The sequence below is a fragment of the Terrapene carolina genome, unplaced genomic scaffold (assembly GCF_002925995.2).
Source record: "Terrapene carolina triunguis isolate 2854851 unplaced genomic scaffold, T_m_triunguis-2.0 Scaffold130, whole genome shotgun sequence".
NCBI classification, from domain to species: domain Eukaryota; kingdom Metazoa; phylum Chordata; order Testudines; family Emydidae; genus Terrapene; species Terrapene triunguis.
Genome location: NW_020664481.1, coordinates 17,442,864 through 17,462,601, shown reverse-complemented (window position 1 = coordinate 17,462,601; position 19,738 = coordinate 17,442,864). Strand labels below are relative to the sequence as shown.

At 44.7% G+C, this 19,738-nt stretch overlaps 1 protein-coding gene across 3 annotated transcripts in view; it reads right to left on the bottom strand.

The window, feature by feature from the left end:
- Positions 1-19,738, bottom strand: part of PREX1 (phosphatidylinositol-3,4,5-trisphosphate dependent Rac exchange factor 1) — a 222,263-nt gene that overhangs the window by 19,957 nt on the left and 182,568 nt on the right. For 2 of the 3 annotated variants that reach the window (XM_024207459.2, XM_024207472.2), the window contains exons 19-26: positions 17,043-17,128; positions 11,951-12,087; positions 11,085-11,256; positions 8,263-8,429; positions 7,242-7,403; positions 6,410-6,620; positions 4,817-5,096; positions 2,874-3,074 (exon numbers count right to left, since the gene is read on the bottom strand). In XM_024207459.2, the coding sequence (XP_024063227.1) occupies positions 2,874-3,074; positions 4,817-5,096; positions 6,410-6,620; positions 7,242-7,403; positions 8,263-8,429; positions 11,085-11,256; positions 11,951-12,087; positions 17,043-17,128 (1,416 nt within the window). The remainder of the gene's footprint in view (positions 1-2,873; positions 3,075-4,816; positions 5,097-6,409; positions 6,621-7,241; positions 7,404-8,262; positions 8,430-11,084; positions 11,257-11,950; positions 12,088-17,042; positions 17,129-19,738) is intronic. The other variant, XM_024207465.2, reaches the window with a different exon arrangement.

Below are 19,738 nucleotides of genomic sequence, written 5' to 3'. Positions count from 1 at the left end.
ACATTTCCATGGCCAATAATGCAGCAGACACACTGAGCCAATCTAAAAGCCATCTACATGCATTACTACACAGAGGAAGAAGAGATCATATGTACTGTTGTGAAGAATTCCAGGTGCCAGCATCATCTAACGCATAAAAGCTACAATGGCAAATACAGTTTTTGTAGGCTGGATGCTCTGTTCAGAAACACTGGTGTAAATCTGGAATAACTATTGTCTTCACTGACAGACTTAGCTGGTGTAACAGAGATTAGAATCTGGACCTCTGCATCCTTCAGGCCCAGGAGCAACCAAACATGTGCTAACTCTCATTTGGGGTCACCCATGGTCAAACCACGATCTCCAAGAATTTATCCCAATCTAGCACAGTAAACAGATGCCAAAAGGTTAAACAGTTAAAGCAAGGGTTCTGATTTTTCACTGCTCTCGATCTTGTGTTGCCACTTACATCAGTGCACAATGAGGATAATATGCTACCATTCTGCTACAGTAGCATTTTACACCTCATTTGCATCAATGTAAATAGCAACAAAGAGAACAGGTCCATACTGCACAAGCTTCAGGGATGCGTGATTAGATTGAATTATTCTGATTTTTATAACTCTCTTTGACAGGACTGCTCTGTACTAGAGCAGGCCTATAACATGCACATCCTTCTCCATTAGAAAATGAAAAAGGCAACTTGTTTACTCTCTTCTGAAGTCCTGCCTTTAAAAACGTACTCTCCCAAGAAAGACGGCTCTTGTGGAGTGTCTGAGATTTCCTTCAGCAGCAAATATTCCAGGAGAAGCAGCAAGTCAATCTTGTCTCAAAAACCAGATTTTGAGACACCTGAGTAAATATTTGGGTTTGTGGTTTCAAAGACCCATTTTTTTTAAGAAAGGCGGGATGTCCATTTCTGCTTCTCAGTGTTTTAGGCTTCTGGGAAAATTGTTCACAGACTTGAATGAAAAAAAAAACCCTCTTACAATAGCATCTATGATAAGATCAAGCAGTCTACAAACTCTGTCGAGCTTCTGTGGCTCACAGTTATATAGTATAGGAGGGAAAAAGTCACATTAGACTTTTTGATGTTCCAAGATAATTAAATTTTCTAAAAGCCTTGGTTTTGAGGCATTGTCAGTGGGGGATGGGGGAAGGAGTGTTTGCTATGTTTATCTGCGTGATAATAAGTGCAGTGAGATAACTCGAGCTTAATAATGTACAACTGACTACAAAATAAAGCACTGACTTGAAAACAATGCTGTTATTTCCTAAGCGAAATAAGCCTCAGAGAAGCTAGTTCTAACCTTGAGCTGCACAGCTGGGTTTTAATCCCAAAACACATGGACTGGGATTTTCAAAGATCCTAAGGGAGGTGGGTGCCTAATTTCTCTAGGCACCTTTCAAAATCCTAGCAGTAGTGGGCATTGCTGTCTCTCTAGGGGCACTGGCTGAGCACTGGTAATTATGCTGGGCTGTGCACTTGAGACCAGAAGCTGGTTCAGAGTGCTGACACCAGAGAAAAACCCTGTCTCTCTTCATTCTATCCTGAAAACCTGAAGGGGGACTCCCAAGAGCTGGCCAGAGGCTTCACAGGACATCCTGCAAGAAATCATATGGGAGCCCTTGCACCTACTGAAAGAACCTGAGGCAGGCAAAATTATTGGAGGATCCTAAATGGAGTAATTTGATGGGGGATATTCCAATACCATTCCACTTTACATGCTACACTGTCTTATAACTTTCCCAAGAATAGAATCATCCCTGGTGTAATTCTACAAACATGACCAGGGATAAATCTGGATGTCTGTGTTTGCCAGGGGAATCACATGGCAGTTTGTCAGCCCACAGTCCGTAACTATACTAAGAGCGATTATCCTTGTAGCAGATCACCACACCCATATTAATATCAGGAACTACAGTCCAGTACATGCTTTTCCTCTGCTTCCTTATGATGCAATGTATTGTCTAGAAACTGTTCCGCTTAAGACCTAAAATCACAAAGACCAATACAGCATCATTACAATCCTGCTGGTGAGCTCTCCTGACAACTGGTGCTACATTAACACTGTCTACCCTAGAAACCTCAGACTGGGGCCAAGATACAACCATCAGCATAATCACTCCCAAAGTCTAATTAGTCTGCATTTTCTGTGGACAATGTGTTTGTACACATGCGGCACTAAACCATTAGGATCAGATACAGAAGCTGCTGAGCAGGTCTTAAAGCAATGGGCTACTCTTCCTGAAAGCCCTGGAGAATTCCCTCTTGCAGCTGCTGCACTTCATTGGAGAACTGCCTTCTTTCTTGACCTTACATGACTATCTGATCTTTTGACCCTGCAGTAAATGGATCCTGTGAACCATGTCAAATGGATGAGATGTTGTGAATCCTGTACTGGATACACTTAAATGCATACCATATGAGCAGGGAGTGGGGCCCATTCTTACACTCCCTGATACCGATGGGAGTCTTGCCACAAGCTTCTGTGGGAATGGAATCAAGTCCTAAGTGTCCAGACCTATAGGCCCATTTATTCGGTAATGGGGAACACACTGAAGCATTTACTCAATAATAAAACTTGAAGTTACGTCAAGGAGAGTTTTGCTAAGTAAGCAGTAAGGATTTCAGGATATACTCTACCGTGTGTACGGCACTTTTAAAGTGGAAGCATTGTGTATAACTACCACGTATTAGTAGTGGTATAATGCTTTGATATCCACAATTATGGATTTCAACAGCATTATCCTATGTCTCAGTTACCTGACTTTCTGATTATTAATCTGTCTTGATCTGTCTAGCTGCCATCCAGCACTGTAATATTAAGATTAAATAGCCTCAAAGTACTCTGCCAACCAGAATGGAGAGCCATGTATATCTTTGAACACACCTGTAGGAATCTCTGAAACTCATTGTGTCATGTCCTGAGTCTTCCTGGTCCTCCTCAGAAACTTTGAAACAAACCTTCTTACTCCCACCATGCTCAGCTTTGTCAGTGTCGCTCTCTTCAGCCCCCAAGGAAGGTGGGGATGTCTCCTCAGTGGACAGAGGTTCACATGTGCCAGTGGGTTCTGTTATGGTGGACAAAAGCCTACAAAGGTAAAACACATTGCTCTCAGTGACTGGTTTGTAATCTTGTGAGTTATGCATTCACTACTGTGATCTGAACTCAAGTGCACTTGAAATCAAAAGCAACATTTCTATTACTTGAGCTATATATAGACAGGAGCTACACGAAACTCACTCAGTTTGATTCACAGGGGTTCATGCAAATCTTTTTGGTTTTAGTTCATGTGAACTCACAATAGGTGAATTTTGCATTCATTCAAAACCTAAAGTGCAACATGAAACTTGCCAAGTTCTGACTAGTTTAAGGTCAAAAGCACTTCAGATAGCTTGTACAAAAATATCAACCCAGATTCAAAAAACTAAGCAAACACGCCCTGTAACAACTCTCAAAACCAGGTGAGTTTTGGTTATGAGAGTTTTGCGCAGGTCTAGATGATCCCCTCCCCATAACACAGTGTTTGGAATAAAAAAAAGACAGCAACACAGAACTGTGGCAGCATGCTAGGAATAGTCATCCACCCAGTTTTCTGCAAAATACTGTGAGACTCTTAGGCACATTTTAAAGTGTAATTATTTGCTAAAATAAATTATTCTGCACAAATAGTCACACTTCCATCAAGAGTGACGAAATGTCCCCTCGTTTGCATCCTTTTTCCTGCTGGATTTTTCTCTAGACACTAACTGGCACTCCAAAAACCACAGAGTATACATCATAAATCTGCCTTTTACTGGCCAGTGGAGGAAGAACTCTAGTCAGTATGTGCTAACTCTTTCAGGAGATCTCATCCTGCTGAGACTGGCCCAAAGCCTTGCAGATTTTCCTGCGTGCTGAGTCTGCCAAACTGTAATCACATTTATAAAGAGAGTCCTTTTTACTTGTCCTATTCAGCTGACTCCCGTGGTCAAAGCCCAGAAAAAGAAGGATAGAAGGCAAAGACTGAGCCCCTTCTGCTGTTCATCTGAGAATAAGAAAACATTATCCCCCACAACCCAAGTAGGGCATGTATCATAACAGTCTATGGCCTGACACACACACACACACACACAACCACCATGGTCACAAGCTAAAATGCACACACATGGGGCATAAGCACTGGCCTCTGTAATTGATTCAAACTCCTGCCATATCCCACCTTCCTTCTTCATTCCAATAACGTCAGCCTCATTGTTCCTTTCTTCTCCTGTTCCCAGCTCTGTGCCTTCTCCCATGCTGCCCCTCTCCATGGAATGAACTCTCAGTCCTAGTCTGCCAGGCCTTCTTTATTCAAATCCCTTTTGACTACTGACTTCTGATCTAAAATAGCTCCTTCATCTGGGCCGCCCAGTGTATTTTTATGTCAGTCTTATAGACAAACTCTTCAGGGCAGGGATTTTCCCAGTGTCTGTGTCTAGTACAGCACTTAGCCCACTCTTAGAGTTTAACAAATAATAGGAATCAGAACCCGAATGGACAACCTTTAGTTCTAACATAGACTTCAAGCCAGCGAGTGCAAAGAGCAGCTACACTAGCTCATTACGTAAGTGGAAATGACACATAGGTAGATGGATCTGCATATGAGCAAGTCAGGCTGCCTCCATCCAGCAAAAGGTGGTGGCATGGGGGAGGGCATGCACACACATACTAACATATTATAATTCATGCTGATGGACACAGAACATATTTCTGTGGTTGCATATTTCCATTTTCTCAGATAGTGTGTCCCTTTATTTAGGAAGTGCCCTCAGCAGCGCATACACAAAACACACAGGGGTCTCTTTACTCACTTATTTATCTGAAAGACGTATTGCTTCATTTCCTTCACTGCGATATCTAGTTTATTAAAAAGTTGAAGGTATGAGTCCTGTATCTCCCGGTCTTCTTCTTTCAGCAAAAAGCTGAGTCCCCTTTCCTCCTGGTTTGTTCCCCCATTCTGTTGGTCAAAGCTACCCTCGTATTGTCCATGTGGGTTGAGTTCTCCATCTTCTGGGGTTAGGCACCTCCATGATGGTGCAGCCATGCTGGTGACGCAATGCTGAGTGTATGAGACTGGATTCAGAGTACCTACTAAACATGGAAGGAAGTAGTTAGTATGGCTCTCGTGACTGTATGCACCGCCTCTCAATATTTAGAGCAGGTTTCTATAGAATTTAATAGGAATTAAACCAACAGGCTCATACAGAAATTTAAACGGGTTAGTCTATAGAAATTGCTCTAAAATCCTACAGTGTTTAACAGAGAATGTGCGCTTCCCTATAGGAATTTTGAACCTTCTTTAAAACATTGTGGCAAAAATATAATTTTCTATTTATTCTACAGGACTTTTCCATGGCATGCAAACTCAGCTTTTTGACATTACTGTAGTTCAGGATCCCGATAAGTCATACAACTAATAATAGTACATTGCCCTGACCCTCTGAGGAGCTAAATGCATTTTTAAAATGCTAACAAATTTAAGATTGAAACAAACCTGTTAGGTCAGTATTATCCCAGCTTTACAGATGGGAAAACTGACCCCTGGAAGAATAACTATCATTGTTAAGAAAAGTAAAGAATAATTATTTTCATTTACAAATGGTGGCAAGGGGAATATCCGCAGCAGAGCTGGAACGTGACTGTGATACTGTGACTAGCCCCTCCTACTCCCAAGAAAAGTGCCATGGGATCTTTAAGAAGTACAAGTGGGCAGGGCTTCTCTCGTTGGCCTAATTTGAACAGGGTCTCCAACCATTCTTCAATATGTGGGACAGTCCAGATTTCCATGGGGCTGTCGCAAGCCCTCTTGCACACTCATCTTGTTGGACACTGAATGAGTCAGAAGTATATTCTGAGAGGTACAACAGTGAAACATTGCAACACAAGTATTTGCCTGGCAGGGAAATCCTAAGTAGCAGCCATACAGCTGAAAGATAGCACCTCCAACATTACAGAACCTCCTAGTGCCAATGTGGGGGATTAGTTTAGTAATGGTTCAGAGGGAAGAGTACTACCATCTGATTGGCTACTTGAGGTTTCTCGCCCTTGTGATTATAATACAACTTCACATTATGGAACCACTTAGCCCCATCACTTTTTTCTTCCACTCAATAAGTCAACTCTTCTAAGTGGAAAAAACACCCCAGGGCATTTTAGTTGTGATGAGAAAACCACATTGCTTCGCTGTTAAAGATGTTTGACTTGAGGCCATACTCTGTGCCTGAGGCATTGAGTTATTTTACAGTAACTGCATACTGCCTGCCATCTTACTATGAGCATTTTAAGAAGAAAAAAAAGTATATTGTCAAGGCAACATTTCTTTGGATTTGTCTTGAACTCACTGACCCGCCGGAAATACATTAATCTTTTTACTAAGATAATGTCACTGAAGCATTCATGAGCACCTTGTTCCGGATCAAGACCAATTATAGATGGCTTCCGTCCAATGCGAATGCTGAATGACCTTCCTGTTGAGGTAGTGGTTTTGGGGTAGGACACTTCCATGAGGTTAATGTGGCAGTTGGTGGGGCAGAAATCCATGCTGTTGAGGGGGTGAGGCTCTGTTGTGGCTTGTTTGAAGGCTGGGCTCACCTTCATTTTGAGCTCATCTGCAAACTGGGGGATAAAGCAAGTTTGTGAGATTTCATTTGCAAAAAATGATGATGCAACACAGAAGATCCTTATTTTTCCCTGCCAGCCTCCCATCCCCACCGCCATCTCATCTCTGCTATCCTGGAGGGTACTGTTCCAAAAATATCACTGGAAAAAATGACATTTTAATCTCCTTGAGAATTGTTTAAAAAGTTTTTCTGAGGGCCAGATTTCAAACATGTCAGATAACTGTACCAAAAGCATACTTAGTTTGTTCATACAGTTATACAATGTGCTCATGCAATCATAGTAACTTGTGTGCACAACACAGATGTGACTGCTCTTGTCATTGATGGGGGGCAGGGGGTTGGGCTCCTCATTTGGATGGGCAGGATGGATCCGTCAGCAGAGGAGTCCAGCCTTGCATTCCAACCCATAGTGACAACAGTGTGTAGATGCTCTAGAGACAGGTCCTTACCCCATAGAGCTTGCAATCTACATAACTTCTAGTTCTGTGCTCAGACCAGTAGAACACGTCTTTCTAAAGCAATTAATGGGGAAAACACAGCAAAGAATACTCAGACCTCACTATCTTGACAGTATAGGATTGTCTAGATACGCCACTGAGATCTACTAACGCTGCACCTTGTGGTAGTTGGTGAGCCTTTTGCAGATACTCTCCAGCTTAGTGTCACAGGTTTGCCGGAAATCATACTCGGGCATGGTCTCCATCGCTCTGCTTTGGGAGATGAGCTTCTTGCAGTTCTTCACAAAGTGACTGTCATCTACAGCAAAGGCTTCTAAAATCTGAAGGAAACAAAATTCCAATGGTACAGGGCTGAGAGCCAGGAATACCGCAATATCCTTCCACTGCATAAACAGTGTACACCCCACATTTTGGCATGTTTGAGGAAAGTGGCATTCAGCACAAATCCAGCCCTCTTTCTTCCCTAATTAGCCCTTCTGAATCATTGTCATGCCTAATCTCAACACTTCAAAACTTCGGCCAGAAGTTTTTAAAATATATTGGATGTGCTCAAAACAGTCATTTTGCCACAGGGAATGTTCATTCTCTGGCACATTTGCCCTCTCTTGTTATTTCTGCTTTGTCCTATCATGGACATGCCAATAACTTTATTGTTACTTGATGCAGACATTTATTATTTGTCCATTGTAGTGCACACCAAAACATAATACCAATCATTCCTGTCCACACTGGGCAACAATCAGACCCATACTTCGTATCAACCAACCCAACCAATCTGATGGGGAAAACCTCCATAGTCTTACCCCAAGGTGCAGCAAATGCTTGCCTGAAAGGATGAACCTCCCATTTGCCCTGAGGAGCAGCAAACTCCTGCTCTAGTGGACAGACGACAAAGGGAGAGTTTCACTGGGAGAGTTTCCCAGCTGAGGACCCTCCTGCAAGAGTGTCTTGACTCAAGTCCTCAAGAGTTGAAATGAAGGCAGGGTCAGTGGAACTTGCCTGTACCAAACAGGAGTTAGTTACTCTATACTGGTGCATTCTAATGAACTAGCCTAAGCTCCAGGCAAGGCCAATAGCATAACATGCTATGTCAACCAACAGACAAAGCGGGTAAGCCTGGGCCACTGGTTTCCCTTATTGTGCTTGGGAAGGAAGCTGGCAATGTATGGTGGTGGGTACCTTTGCAGTCAGATTGAAACAACCCTTTGGCTCTATGGTTTTCTCCAAGACATAACACTTGATCCCAGCAGTGCTGACGTATTCATACACCACCGCGTGTTCCAGATGGACATTGTCCACAGTCAAGCTAATGAGAGGCATGTCTTCACTCATGATCAACGGAGAGACTGGAACCAAAGGCAAGTCGTTAGGGAACCAACACTCCGTAACACACACGTGCACAAACACAGGTGTGCATGTGCGCACACACACTCAGGAGACATGTATGCCCAGCATACATTTATGGCACAGATCAGGGTACCTGGCAAGGGCTCTCAAATGGGAGGTAAATTACATTAGCTCTCCATGTCCTTGATGAAACACGAAGCAGTTTACTGTTCCTAACTGACTCCCTGTCACCACTGTATTCCAAATTGCAGTTAGTGCTGCAGGTTCACCCTGGTGAGTGCACTGCACATGCAGCTGTGCCAGAGGGAGGGGAGGGCAGCCAGTGCTATCACCACCTCCTCTCCAAGGCAGCTGTCAAGGCCACTCAATATGAACTTCACCAGCAGAGGCAGTCCAGAGGTGCTGAAGTGCATCTTGCAGTGGCCTATCTCTGGCTTTTTCTGGACCAGGGGTATGCGCAGGAATTGAAATTTGACCCCTTCTCGGGGGGCACAGAAGTTTGCTCTCCCCACTCCTCGCTGGCCCCAGGAGGAGCTTGCTGCCCTGCCTCCCCACCTGGCCCCGGGAGGAGCTCACTGCCCCATCTCCTCACCGAGCCGGAGCTCGCTGCCTCCCCTCTCTCCCCTGCCCCAGGAAGAACTTGCAGCTCCTCCTCCCTGGGAGGACCTTGCTCCCCCCCCCCCTTGCAGCCTGAGCTCGCTGCCCCCCAACCTCCGGGAGAAGCTCGCTGCTCCCCTCCACACCCAGCCCCAGGATGAACTTGCTGTCCCCCCTCCCCACCAGGCCACCAGCAGGAGCTCGATATTCCCTGCTTCCACAGCCCCGGGGCCGGAGAAGTTCTGTGCCCCCGACGATTATTGGGGGCGTGCCCCGTTGCACATGCCCCTGTTTAGGAGATATAGTGTATGGCTTCAGATCCCCTGGTGCATTAGGGTCTGCATGCAACTTGCATTGCTGTGCACCTGATCCCAGATCTATTGTTAATAGGGGTCCAGCGAGTCTGGATTCAACTGGCATACCCCTTGGAGTGAATCCAGTTTGAGTGTTCTTTGGGAATGGCCTCCCACATCAATTAATTTTCTCCATCAGTATCTTAATATGAAGTAAGTCAGTCTTTTTACTTATACTTAGACTCTTTCAAGCTAAGAGGAGAGTTGCCTGTAGAAAGCAATGTGCACAGAAATGTTGCTGATGCAATTAGCTCACCCTCTGAAAATTTGGTCTGGAATATCAAAGTCACTTAAATTACAAAAAAAAAAAAAAAGATTTTATTCTAGCTGGAGTTATTTGCAGACCTTTAATTTGCAGCCATGTCATCCACACAACCATGGAACACTCCTCCCCCCCCCTGCTGCTGCCATCGCCCAGCCCTTCCTTTGTGGGAGATGATACCACACAGCTATCAGACGTGCTCACTCCAGAAACTTTAATAATGAGCAACTGTCCTGTAGGAGTAAGATGGGGGATATTGCAATCTGGTTTCATTTGGCACAGCCGGCTAAGAAACACGGACAATATGTGGAAGAAATAAACACGGTGGGCCTGAGTCTTGCTTAGGCCCTAGTCTTGCAAATGCTTTGTGCACGTCCTTCACTGTATGCATGTCAGGAGTATCTCTGAAGCCAATATGGCATAGATGGCTACTCAATGTGAGTGGGGTTATCAGAATCTGCCCCTAAAGGTTAGATTGTGTCATGCCAAAGAATCATGCCCAGGGCTTTGTTACATTTGGCTTAAGTTTTCTGTTAAGTATAAATACCATATTTGTTTTAGTCATAATCTAACGCCCATGATGGGAGCCAGATGGCCAAAATGCCAAATGGGGGCCAGATGTCTCAGAGGAAGAACCTCCTCTCCTGTCATTTTAATCTCTCAGCTTTAGCTCACCCTATGGTGGCCAGTTAACCATATCCCATGGTCCCTTACTCTAGTTGAGACCCCTGGCAGGGCTTGCTGAGTAGCCCATATTCCAAGAGTGAATCAGTCCCTGCTTTCTACTGAGCAAGAGCCAGGAGAACTATCCAAAGAAGTTGAGCTACACGTGGCACAGGGGAGGGGCTCACTCCATGAAAAGTGTTTTCCAATGTGATGCATCTTGACCCAAAACTCAGACACCGTGTAATTATGTTGGGTTGTGGCTTGACATCACAGCTACCAACTATACAACTCCAATTAGTACATACTCTCTCAGCATGTGGGGCCCCAGTCATTTACTGTAGGGCATGGCATGCAAGAGACAATACAAAGCAGATGTACTGAAAAGAGGGCTTTTTTCTGCCTACCTAGCTTTGTGACATTGGTACTTATAGAGATTCCCGAAGGCGCCAGCAAGAATCAGGCATCTAAAACCCCACAATTAATTAATGCTGTCTCTTCTGTTCAGAGCAGGGGACATTCCTCTCTGTTGAGAGCCACAACAGCGAGATTTCCATATTACATCCCAATTTCATGTTCCACCCAAATAAACTGGAGCACAACAATATTTCACCTGGGAAGCTGCAGTTTGTTGCACATTTTGCTAGAATGAGAGATTTTCTACAGCAATAATTACATTTCACAGTTCCACCACCCCTTTTCTCCCAAGTAATCAGAAAGTGCCTGACTTGCCTGCCTACATTTCCTTCCTTCATGAAATTGGGTGGGCTTTCCTTTACCTGCTTCCTGTTGGCTTTTATAAAGGGGATCCAGTTCTCCACTTCCTTCCCCTGAGAGCTGTCCTTCGCTTGACTCAAGATGGCTGCCATTCAGGTACGCATTAAATGTTGGCTGCTGAGCTCTATCCTCTTCAGCATCTTCGTGTGTTCGGTACACCCACTGGTACAATCCCTTTCAAAAGAACAGGAAAGTTACGAAGAGCTGCCTCAACTTCATCAGGGATATACCTGGATTTCACACTCTCTTCTCGCATGGATTTTAAGCCTTTTGATGATGGCTGTGAAAAATTTTTGTCCTCTAGCAATCTGGGTTTGTGTGTCATGTAAGTGAGGGCTGAGTTTACTCTACTGGCAACTGGAACCTTGTTGCAACCATAACCTAACAATTAATAACCTAGATACAAACACCTGAACACTCTCAGGAAGGGGTGTAGGTTTGGAGTATAAAACTGGATGTATCTGTGAATTTTGCAGCTGATCCCTATTTCCAAAGTGGGCTGGAGTAGAATCCAGATCCGATCCACCCTGAAATTTAGGTGTATGAAATATGAACCTGGGTATAAATTTTGTAGCTCAAACTCACCTCTGCTATTAGCTGGAAAGCAATCTTTAGAAGTCTGTGGACTGGAATACTTGTGATTCATACACATTTTACAACGAAGGTGTAAATTCTATTCAGGGTTTCACCCCGAGTATCTCCATTAATTACAGTAGGGTCCCATGGGTGCAGGCGGATAAGTTAAAACGTACTTTTTAAGATTGCTTTTAAATATTTAAGGAGCACGTTTGTATAAGACCATTATATTATTTTTTCCCCTCAAAACGTTATGTTAAGTTCCATCCAGGTCTCACATCTGTGTACTCACCAGCAATTCCTGCTGCCTGTTCCTGTATGCTGTAAAGTGCTCCAGAACTTCCGTGTAATTTTCATTCATCATATTATTCCCATTAACTTTCAAAATGCACTGCCCTGAGTGGAGTCCCACAGCTGCAGCCTTGGAGCCTGAAACAGACCAGAGGGGAGTTCAAACAGCTCAGCAGCCCAACTATGGAGGAGACTAAGAGAACAGAGGGAGTGAAAAACATTTCTGGCTAAGATGCGTGGGGAGTCAGGATATTTGGGAGCTATCTTGTGGTTTTGCTGGGTTTGGTGAAAGAGCTCTGGAAGAGCTTTGTCGTATGAGGCAAATGTATATAACCTTCAAACAGAGCCTTTCTTTTGGGCCCTCGGTGCACATGTTATTACATCGTAGGTGATGTGCAAGATGAGGTTGTAAATTACGCTCTGGTAAATTGCTGTGTGTCTGTCTGATTCTCTAGTACTTTGCACTTTGTCTAGTCAGTTACACCGGTGCACATGCATATGTGGATACTAAGAATTTAGGACTGGAAGGGACCTACTGAGTCATTGAGTCCAGTCCCCTGCTATCACAGGCACCCACATCATCTAATACCATTCGTAAACTTATCAAGCACTGGCTGGCCCAGGATCAGGAGAACAAAAAAATAGGTTAGAGTCCCCTGCCCTCATTCACATATTCAGCCCAGAGTGTCTAGCTTGATTCTAGAGGGCACAAAGTACACATCAAAGGGCTAGACTGGAGTGTTATACCCTGGAAAAGTCCTACAGAATTTCACTGGAGTGATTTCTGATATACACTGTTGAGAGAGGAGATTCAGGCCCTTTGGGTCTGCCTAAAACACAGTGACTCACAGAATATATGTTAAGACTTGTAGGGTATGTCTATGCTGCAATTAAATACCCACAAGGGGCGAGGGTCCCAGAGGCCAGGCTCCAGCCCAAGCCCTAATGTCCACACCACAATTAAACAGTCCGAGTCAGCTGATCCGGGCCAGTCACGGGTGTTTAATTGCAGTGTACACCTACCCGTAGAGTCCCTGTTTTGACAAGCCAGTTTACCAATTTTCAATACTCTACAACAGGGATCGGCAATCTTTGGCACGAGGCTCGCCAGGGTAAGTACCCAGCACATCCCTTGGCCCACGCCGCTTCCTGCAGCCCCCATTGGCCTGGAGCGGCAAACCGCGGCTAGTGGGAGCCACAATCGGCTGAACCTGTGGACGCCGCAGGTAAACAAACCGGCCCGACCCGCCAGGGTGCTTACCCTGGCGAGCCGCATGCCAAAGGTTGCCGATCCCTGCTCTACAATGAAGACAGAATGCATAATAAAGCGATGAATTAGTACAAATTAAATATTGATGTTACAATGCATGAACGGTTGGTTACTTTATGCAGATTTTCTGTCAAACACAATATTTTATCAACTGTACTGAAACTGGGACTTTCAATCTTATTTTGGAAATTAAAAGAATTCCACAAGTCATTTTAAACTTTTATTTTAACCCTCCCCCTCACTTATCACAGCACGTTAGTGGTTTTAACTATCAAACCAGGTTTTTATAATAATAATTATAGGCAGGCAGCAAATATGTAAGAACTGTTTCATGTTATCGATGCACTTTGGATCATTGTCTCAAGTAATTCAATCCAAAATTACAGAAAATTCAGATCAGCTACAGGTAGCTCCATCTAACTCACACATGTGGACATATAAGGTATGATTCTCCTCTGGCCTTAGTGGAGTTAATCCTGATTTATATACGTGATTCAAAGTTCTTAGAAACCAATGGAAAATCTGCTATTCACTTCAGTGATCTTTGGATCATGTCCTAGATAAGTGAGAGAGGGGAATCTGGCCCATTTAATAATGTAGAGTCCTTCTCTCTTTGACTGAAAGACAAATATCTTTTTTTTTAAGGACCACTTTTAAATCAACATGAATTTAAGGTTTACCCCTTCACATAACACAAAAACTAGGGGTTCACCCAATGAAATTAATAGCCAGCAGATTTAAAACAAACAAAAGGAAGTACCTCTTTACACAACGCACAGTCAACCCATGAAACTCATTGCCAGGGGATGTTGTGAAGGCCAAAAGTATAACTTGGTTCAAAAAAGAATTAGACAAATTCATGGTACACCTCTACCTCGATATAACGCTGTCCTCAGGAGCCTAAAAATCTTACCATGTTATAGGTGAAACCGCGTTATATCACACTTTCTTTTCCCCCCGGGGGTGCCCCCCCCCCCCCCCCCCCCCCCCCCCGAGCGCTGCTTTACTGCGTTATATCAGAATTCGTGTTATATCGGGTCGCGTTATATCGGGATAGAGGTGTACATCAATGGCTATTAGCCAGGATGGTCAGGGTGTCCCTAAACCTCCAGCTGCCAGAAGCTGGGTCTGGACGACAGGGGATGGATCACTTGATAATTGCCCAGGTCTGTTCATTCCCACTGAAGCATCTGGCACTGGCCACTGTCAGAAGAGAGGATACTGGGCTAGGTGGACAATTGGTTTGACCCAGTATGCACGTTCTTATATAAACCTGTATACAGTCACTGCAGAAAGATAATGAAATTCTTAGGGGGGAAACTTATCTTTTGGGAATCTTTGACGATCTTTTCTTTCTAGTCTTAATTGGCTAAGATGTTGTTTAAATTTGCATAACTATACAGTTTGCAGCCTGTCACATGCTAATTGAAAGAAGCTGAATATTTCCCCATTAGGCAATTTGCCAGAGTCCGGGAACAAGATTCTAATGTCAGTTACACCAGAGTAAATCCAGAGTAATTTAACCAACTTGAGTAGATTTACACCAATGAAATTCAGATCAGAATTTAGCCCCTACAAGTCTACATTAAAGCCATAATTACTTTTTAAGCTCAGTTATCTAAGATGCAAACAATTTTAGTCAGTGTAATTAGTCCCTTTTCTAGTAACGGCTTCAGAAATGAAATCTTTCTAGCTAGTACATTAAGGAAATGCTTTAGCACTTTGGCTTAAAAATTATATTTTGTGCTTATTTGAAGGTCTGTAATGAAAAGGTGCTTTGAAGCAGGGTACTGTTGCCTATATATGGGATGATAAGTCTTTGCATTGTTTCTAAATGCTGACATTATATATTTTTACATACACACAATCCTACTGAAGGAAGGAAGCCGTATACAGTTGAAAGGTCTTGCTCTCTGTACCTGCCAAAGATAAAGGGAAGGGCTGTGCTTCATTTGTGGCTCATTTCACATTTACTCCTAAGGGCATTCTGCGCCAAAAAGTTAAAAATTCTGTGCCAAAAAAATAAAAATTCTGCAAATATTATTTGTCAAATAAATGTGGAGGCTCCAGCATGGCATTGGGGAGCACAGGCCACTGGCTGCACAGAGGTGGGAGATTGTTGTGCAGCTCCCACCCTGGGACATGGATTCAGCGGTGAGGCTGCACCCAACCCTGACACAGCGCAAGGACTGAGCCTGCCCCAGAAACACCCCAGGATCCTGCCCCTCTGTGCCAGGTGCACCAGGTGTGGGGAGGCAGGCTCAGCAAGGCAGGATCCAAGTGTGGAGGGACATAGTGGGGGGGGGATCCAGGTGTGGGTTGAGAGGGTTCTGGGTGGGGCAATCTGGGTGCGGGCGGCTCAGTGGGGGATCTGGATGCACAGGAGCTTGTTGAGGGGTTCTGGGTGCCATGGTAATGGGACTCTGCAGGAGGGTCCAGGTGAAGGTGCCTGCAACTTAGCAGTGGGGGGTCTGGATGTGGGGAGGGGGATAGAGCTCAGCAAGGGGTTATGGGTGTGGGCTCAGTGGGGGGTGCAGATGCAACTGGTTGGGGCTCGGTGGGGTGGGGTGGGGATCCGGGTGCGGGTGGTTCATCAGAGTGGTCCAGGGGGAATAGGGCTCATTGGGGGGGGGTCTGAGTATGGGGCGGGGTGAGGTTCGGCGGGAGGGTTTCAGTATGAGGGTTCTGAATGCATGGGGGTTGGGTGGATGGGGGCTCAGCTCTTTGTACAGGGATCCTCCTCCTGCAGATGAGGAGTGATGGGTGCAGGAAGTGGGGGAGGGGGGAGTTTGCAAAGCTTCCTTCAGCCAGGGGAGAAATCTGGGGGTGGGTCTGACCCAGCCCTGGATGCCGTGCAAGGGAAGAGGAAGTCCCGTCCTCCCCAGCCCACCTGGGACTAGCAGCTTAGCCTGGCGCAGGTTAGGAGCCACCAGCCAGGTCTTCCCCAGTCCTGCCGCATGCCCCACAGTGATTTACCTCTCTTCCGGATTCTCTGGGCCCCCAAAACATACTGCTGAGGAGGGTTGCATGACTGCTCTTGTGGCTTCCCTTTGCTTCCCTGTCAGAAAGTCATTTTTCTGCAGGGAAGCAAAGAAATCTGTGGGGGACATATATTCTGCGCATGTGCAGTGGCGCAGAATTCTCCCAGGAGTATGTCACATTGCAGTCACAGCACTAATGAATATCTATGTGTCATGCCCTATGCTTTCTCTTTTTAAAAGAACCGACGGACCCAATTCTCCTCTCACTCATAATAGTGTAAATTAGGAATAGCTCCATTAAAGCCAGTGGAGTTACAGCAGTACAAACTGGTGTGAAGGTAGAAGCAGTCCCCAAATCTGATATAATGCATTGCAAAGTTCATGAACATTGAAAAGATGATCCATCCACCTGAGAGCATGGGAGTGATTCCTACTGTGCAGTCTCAAGTGCTTTATCCAGCCTGCAATGGCTCAAGTGATGATGCCTCCTCAACATCCCTTCCATAGTCTAACACCACATTTCTCCTGGCATTGAGCCAAGTCACTTTTTGCTTCCTGTAGGTGGGAACAGCCACCCAATACCCAGCTCTAATAGTAAAGCAATACGTAGACTGAACTCAGATTGTAAACTCTTTGGGAAAGGGATTGTCTTTTTGCTCTGTGTTTGTATAGCACCTAGCACCAGGGGTCCTGCTCTGTGACTGCGACACTTAGAGACTTCTACCGAGTTTTTTAGGACCTTCGGACAACATAATGTGGCTCTTGTTCTGTCAGAGGGATGTATCTGGCTGGCTGTATATCAATATTTCAAGCCATAGCTACATCACACACCCCTTGCTTACCTCTGCCCACAGCACGGACGTAGGGTGGCGCTGTTCCCCGTATCTGAAAGCACAGAGCTTCGTGACAATCTGGGATTTTTATAATTCTGCAGAAAACATGAAAGAAAGAAAGCAGCATGTCAGATTAGACTGCTAGACCCATGTGTACTGCTCTCAATTTTTGTGTAAGATCATACCTCTGTGTGTTCGGGGCTCAATAAAATTCCTAGACTGTTTGCAAACAGCTTTAAATATACCCTAAAAGTTTAATAAGAGATGAGTTAACCCCATGCAATAGCTCTTGTCACATAGCAGTAACTTATTTTACCACCTCAGCTGCCTTTCTGTCAGATAATATTTTGACCTTTATTATACTTTAGTGTGGACTATGGCTGGATTGACAACCCTACAGAATGAAGATGTTTTCCCAGTGCCCACAGAACTAGTACAGTCTAGACAGCACCAGTGCAAGCTTCCTCCAGGCTGCCCGACTTGGAAGGAAACTTCTCTAGAGCTGAGGGGATAGATTAGCTGGCAAGCCCAATCACTTGACAACAGAGGTCGCCATTAGTGCCAATGGAGGTAGTGGATTTTATGCTGTGAATATCTGTCCTCTTGGAACTGGATTGAGACCCACCACACTCACATAGGAAGCCACCAAACAGTCTCTGATGGTAGCAACTTTTGACCTTGAACTGGATTTGACTCAATGGTCTTGTGGTAATATGTACTGTATGCAATAATGAGGCCTGTGATGAACCATCTAATCCTCATATGCAGGACAATGTTATTTTGCAACTGATTAGGCTAATTCTAGGAGCGTGTGCTTTATAGGACCTTGAATGGAATACAATATAACCCACTCTAGTCTGAGTTTCTTGTTAGGCTGGTCCATGCAGATAGCCAGTGCATGGCAAGCTGGAATGTAAACCTACAGCATCCTCGCATGCTCAGCGCTAACTGTTTCAAACAGCAGTAGGTCAAAGTGCACTATGGAACTTTTAGTGTGCAGTAGTGGGGCCCACATGGCCAATTAATGCATGGTATGCTACAGCAATGTAGATTTACTTCCCAGCTTGCTGTTCATTAACTCTCTGTATGGACATGCCATGTATTAAAGTGACAGTAAAAGTGAAGAAGAAACAAACAATAAACCACAGTAGTTAAGCTCTCATGAGCACAGAAGTGACTTGTCACTAAGTAGTTTTGCAGATTGTGTTTCTGTCTGGAATGTCATCACAGTCTATGCAAATTAAAAACTAAAGACAGCTGCTGCACATGTCTGAATGCAGAGCATAGGAAAGCTGAACATATGGTGGGTCAGCCCCCCTGCCTGGAGACAGACTCAAATCCAGGTCTAATGAAGGCTACAGCTAAGCATAGCGTGCAGGGGGAGCACACAGGACATAACCCTTATTATTCTCAATTCAAAGAAATGAATTCTGCTGAGGTTTTCCTAGGAGCCAGATACTCACAGGTCTTGTTGGCTCACGTCCCTGTTGCTCAGAATGAAGTTGAAGGTTGTATACCCCAGCAAACAAAGAGAGATGGCATTATCAACCTGTACCCCGCAACTACCTGGGCTGGACCAAAACCCAGTCTGGGTTCTGTAGCAGTCTGGTCTGGGAGATGAGAAATTGTGACTTGCTAATTAAAAATTGTGTGTTTAATGTATTAAGCTTGAAAGTGAATGATACAGTCAGTACGGAAACCTCCATGTTATTTATTTTTATATTAAATTCCATTTCCAGGATGACTTCAATGCAGCTGTTCTGATTTACATCAGCTGAGGTTCTGGCCAATTGTTTTAAATGAAAGCTTAGATTCTGGACCATAATTCCACATCAAGGGGTAGATTACATGGCAAAGTCTGTGGCTATGTAATCCAATAATACACGGGACCCTGATTCACTACGGGCCCTCTTTCACAGGGGCCCAGCAGTGACTTATTAGCTATCTCTTAGCTGAGATTGATTAGCTAAATAATCAACTAAATATACAACCAGCTAGTAGCTCAGCTGAGCTGGAAAGCTGCAGGAAGTAGGCAGGTTCCTGCAGGGAACCCTAGGGGCAGAGCTATAGGAATTGGATTTGCTCCTGAGGGAGGCCCTCAACTCCTAGGCAAATCGCTTGAAGGAGGATTGAAAAAGAGCTGCAAAGAGCAGGGGGCTCTGACAGGAAGCCCCTGGGTCACCAGGGGAAAGGGCACATGTTGTGGATGATTTGCAGGCAGCTGGATATAGAGGGGAACCTGCAGGGAAGAGATCGCTCCTGCAGAAGACCTTGGATTGCGGGGGAAGGAATTTGAGTTACTCGTCTCTTGTGTAGAAGAAATAAAGTTGAAGCCCTGAGAAGAAGGGCCTGATCCAAGAGTCTGGGTGTGGTGTCAATCCTTTCTGGCCTACGCTCTCATTATGGAGCAGAAAACTGTATGAACTGAGATGGAAAGACCAGTCCAACAACAAGCAATGTGATACAGTAGACTGAGGTGCTTTCTCTCAAGCAAAGACCTACTGCTGAGACGCTTTCTGCTGCTGACGAAGTTATATTCCTTGTAACTCAGTTTCATTTGTGCACATGAAGGCCAAGAGTTAATTCTGATGCACAAAGGATATTCCACAGCTGCTTTAAGAGATGTAAGGATCACTAACAAGCACGATTCACAACTTCTACCTCTTTTAACAGAACTGCAACTTCTGATGGGTAACACGTTTATG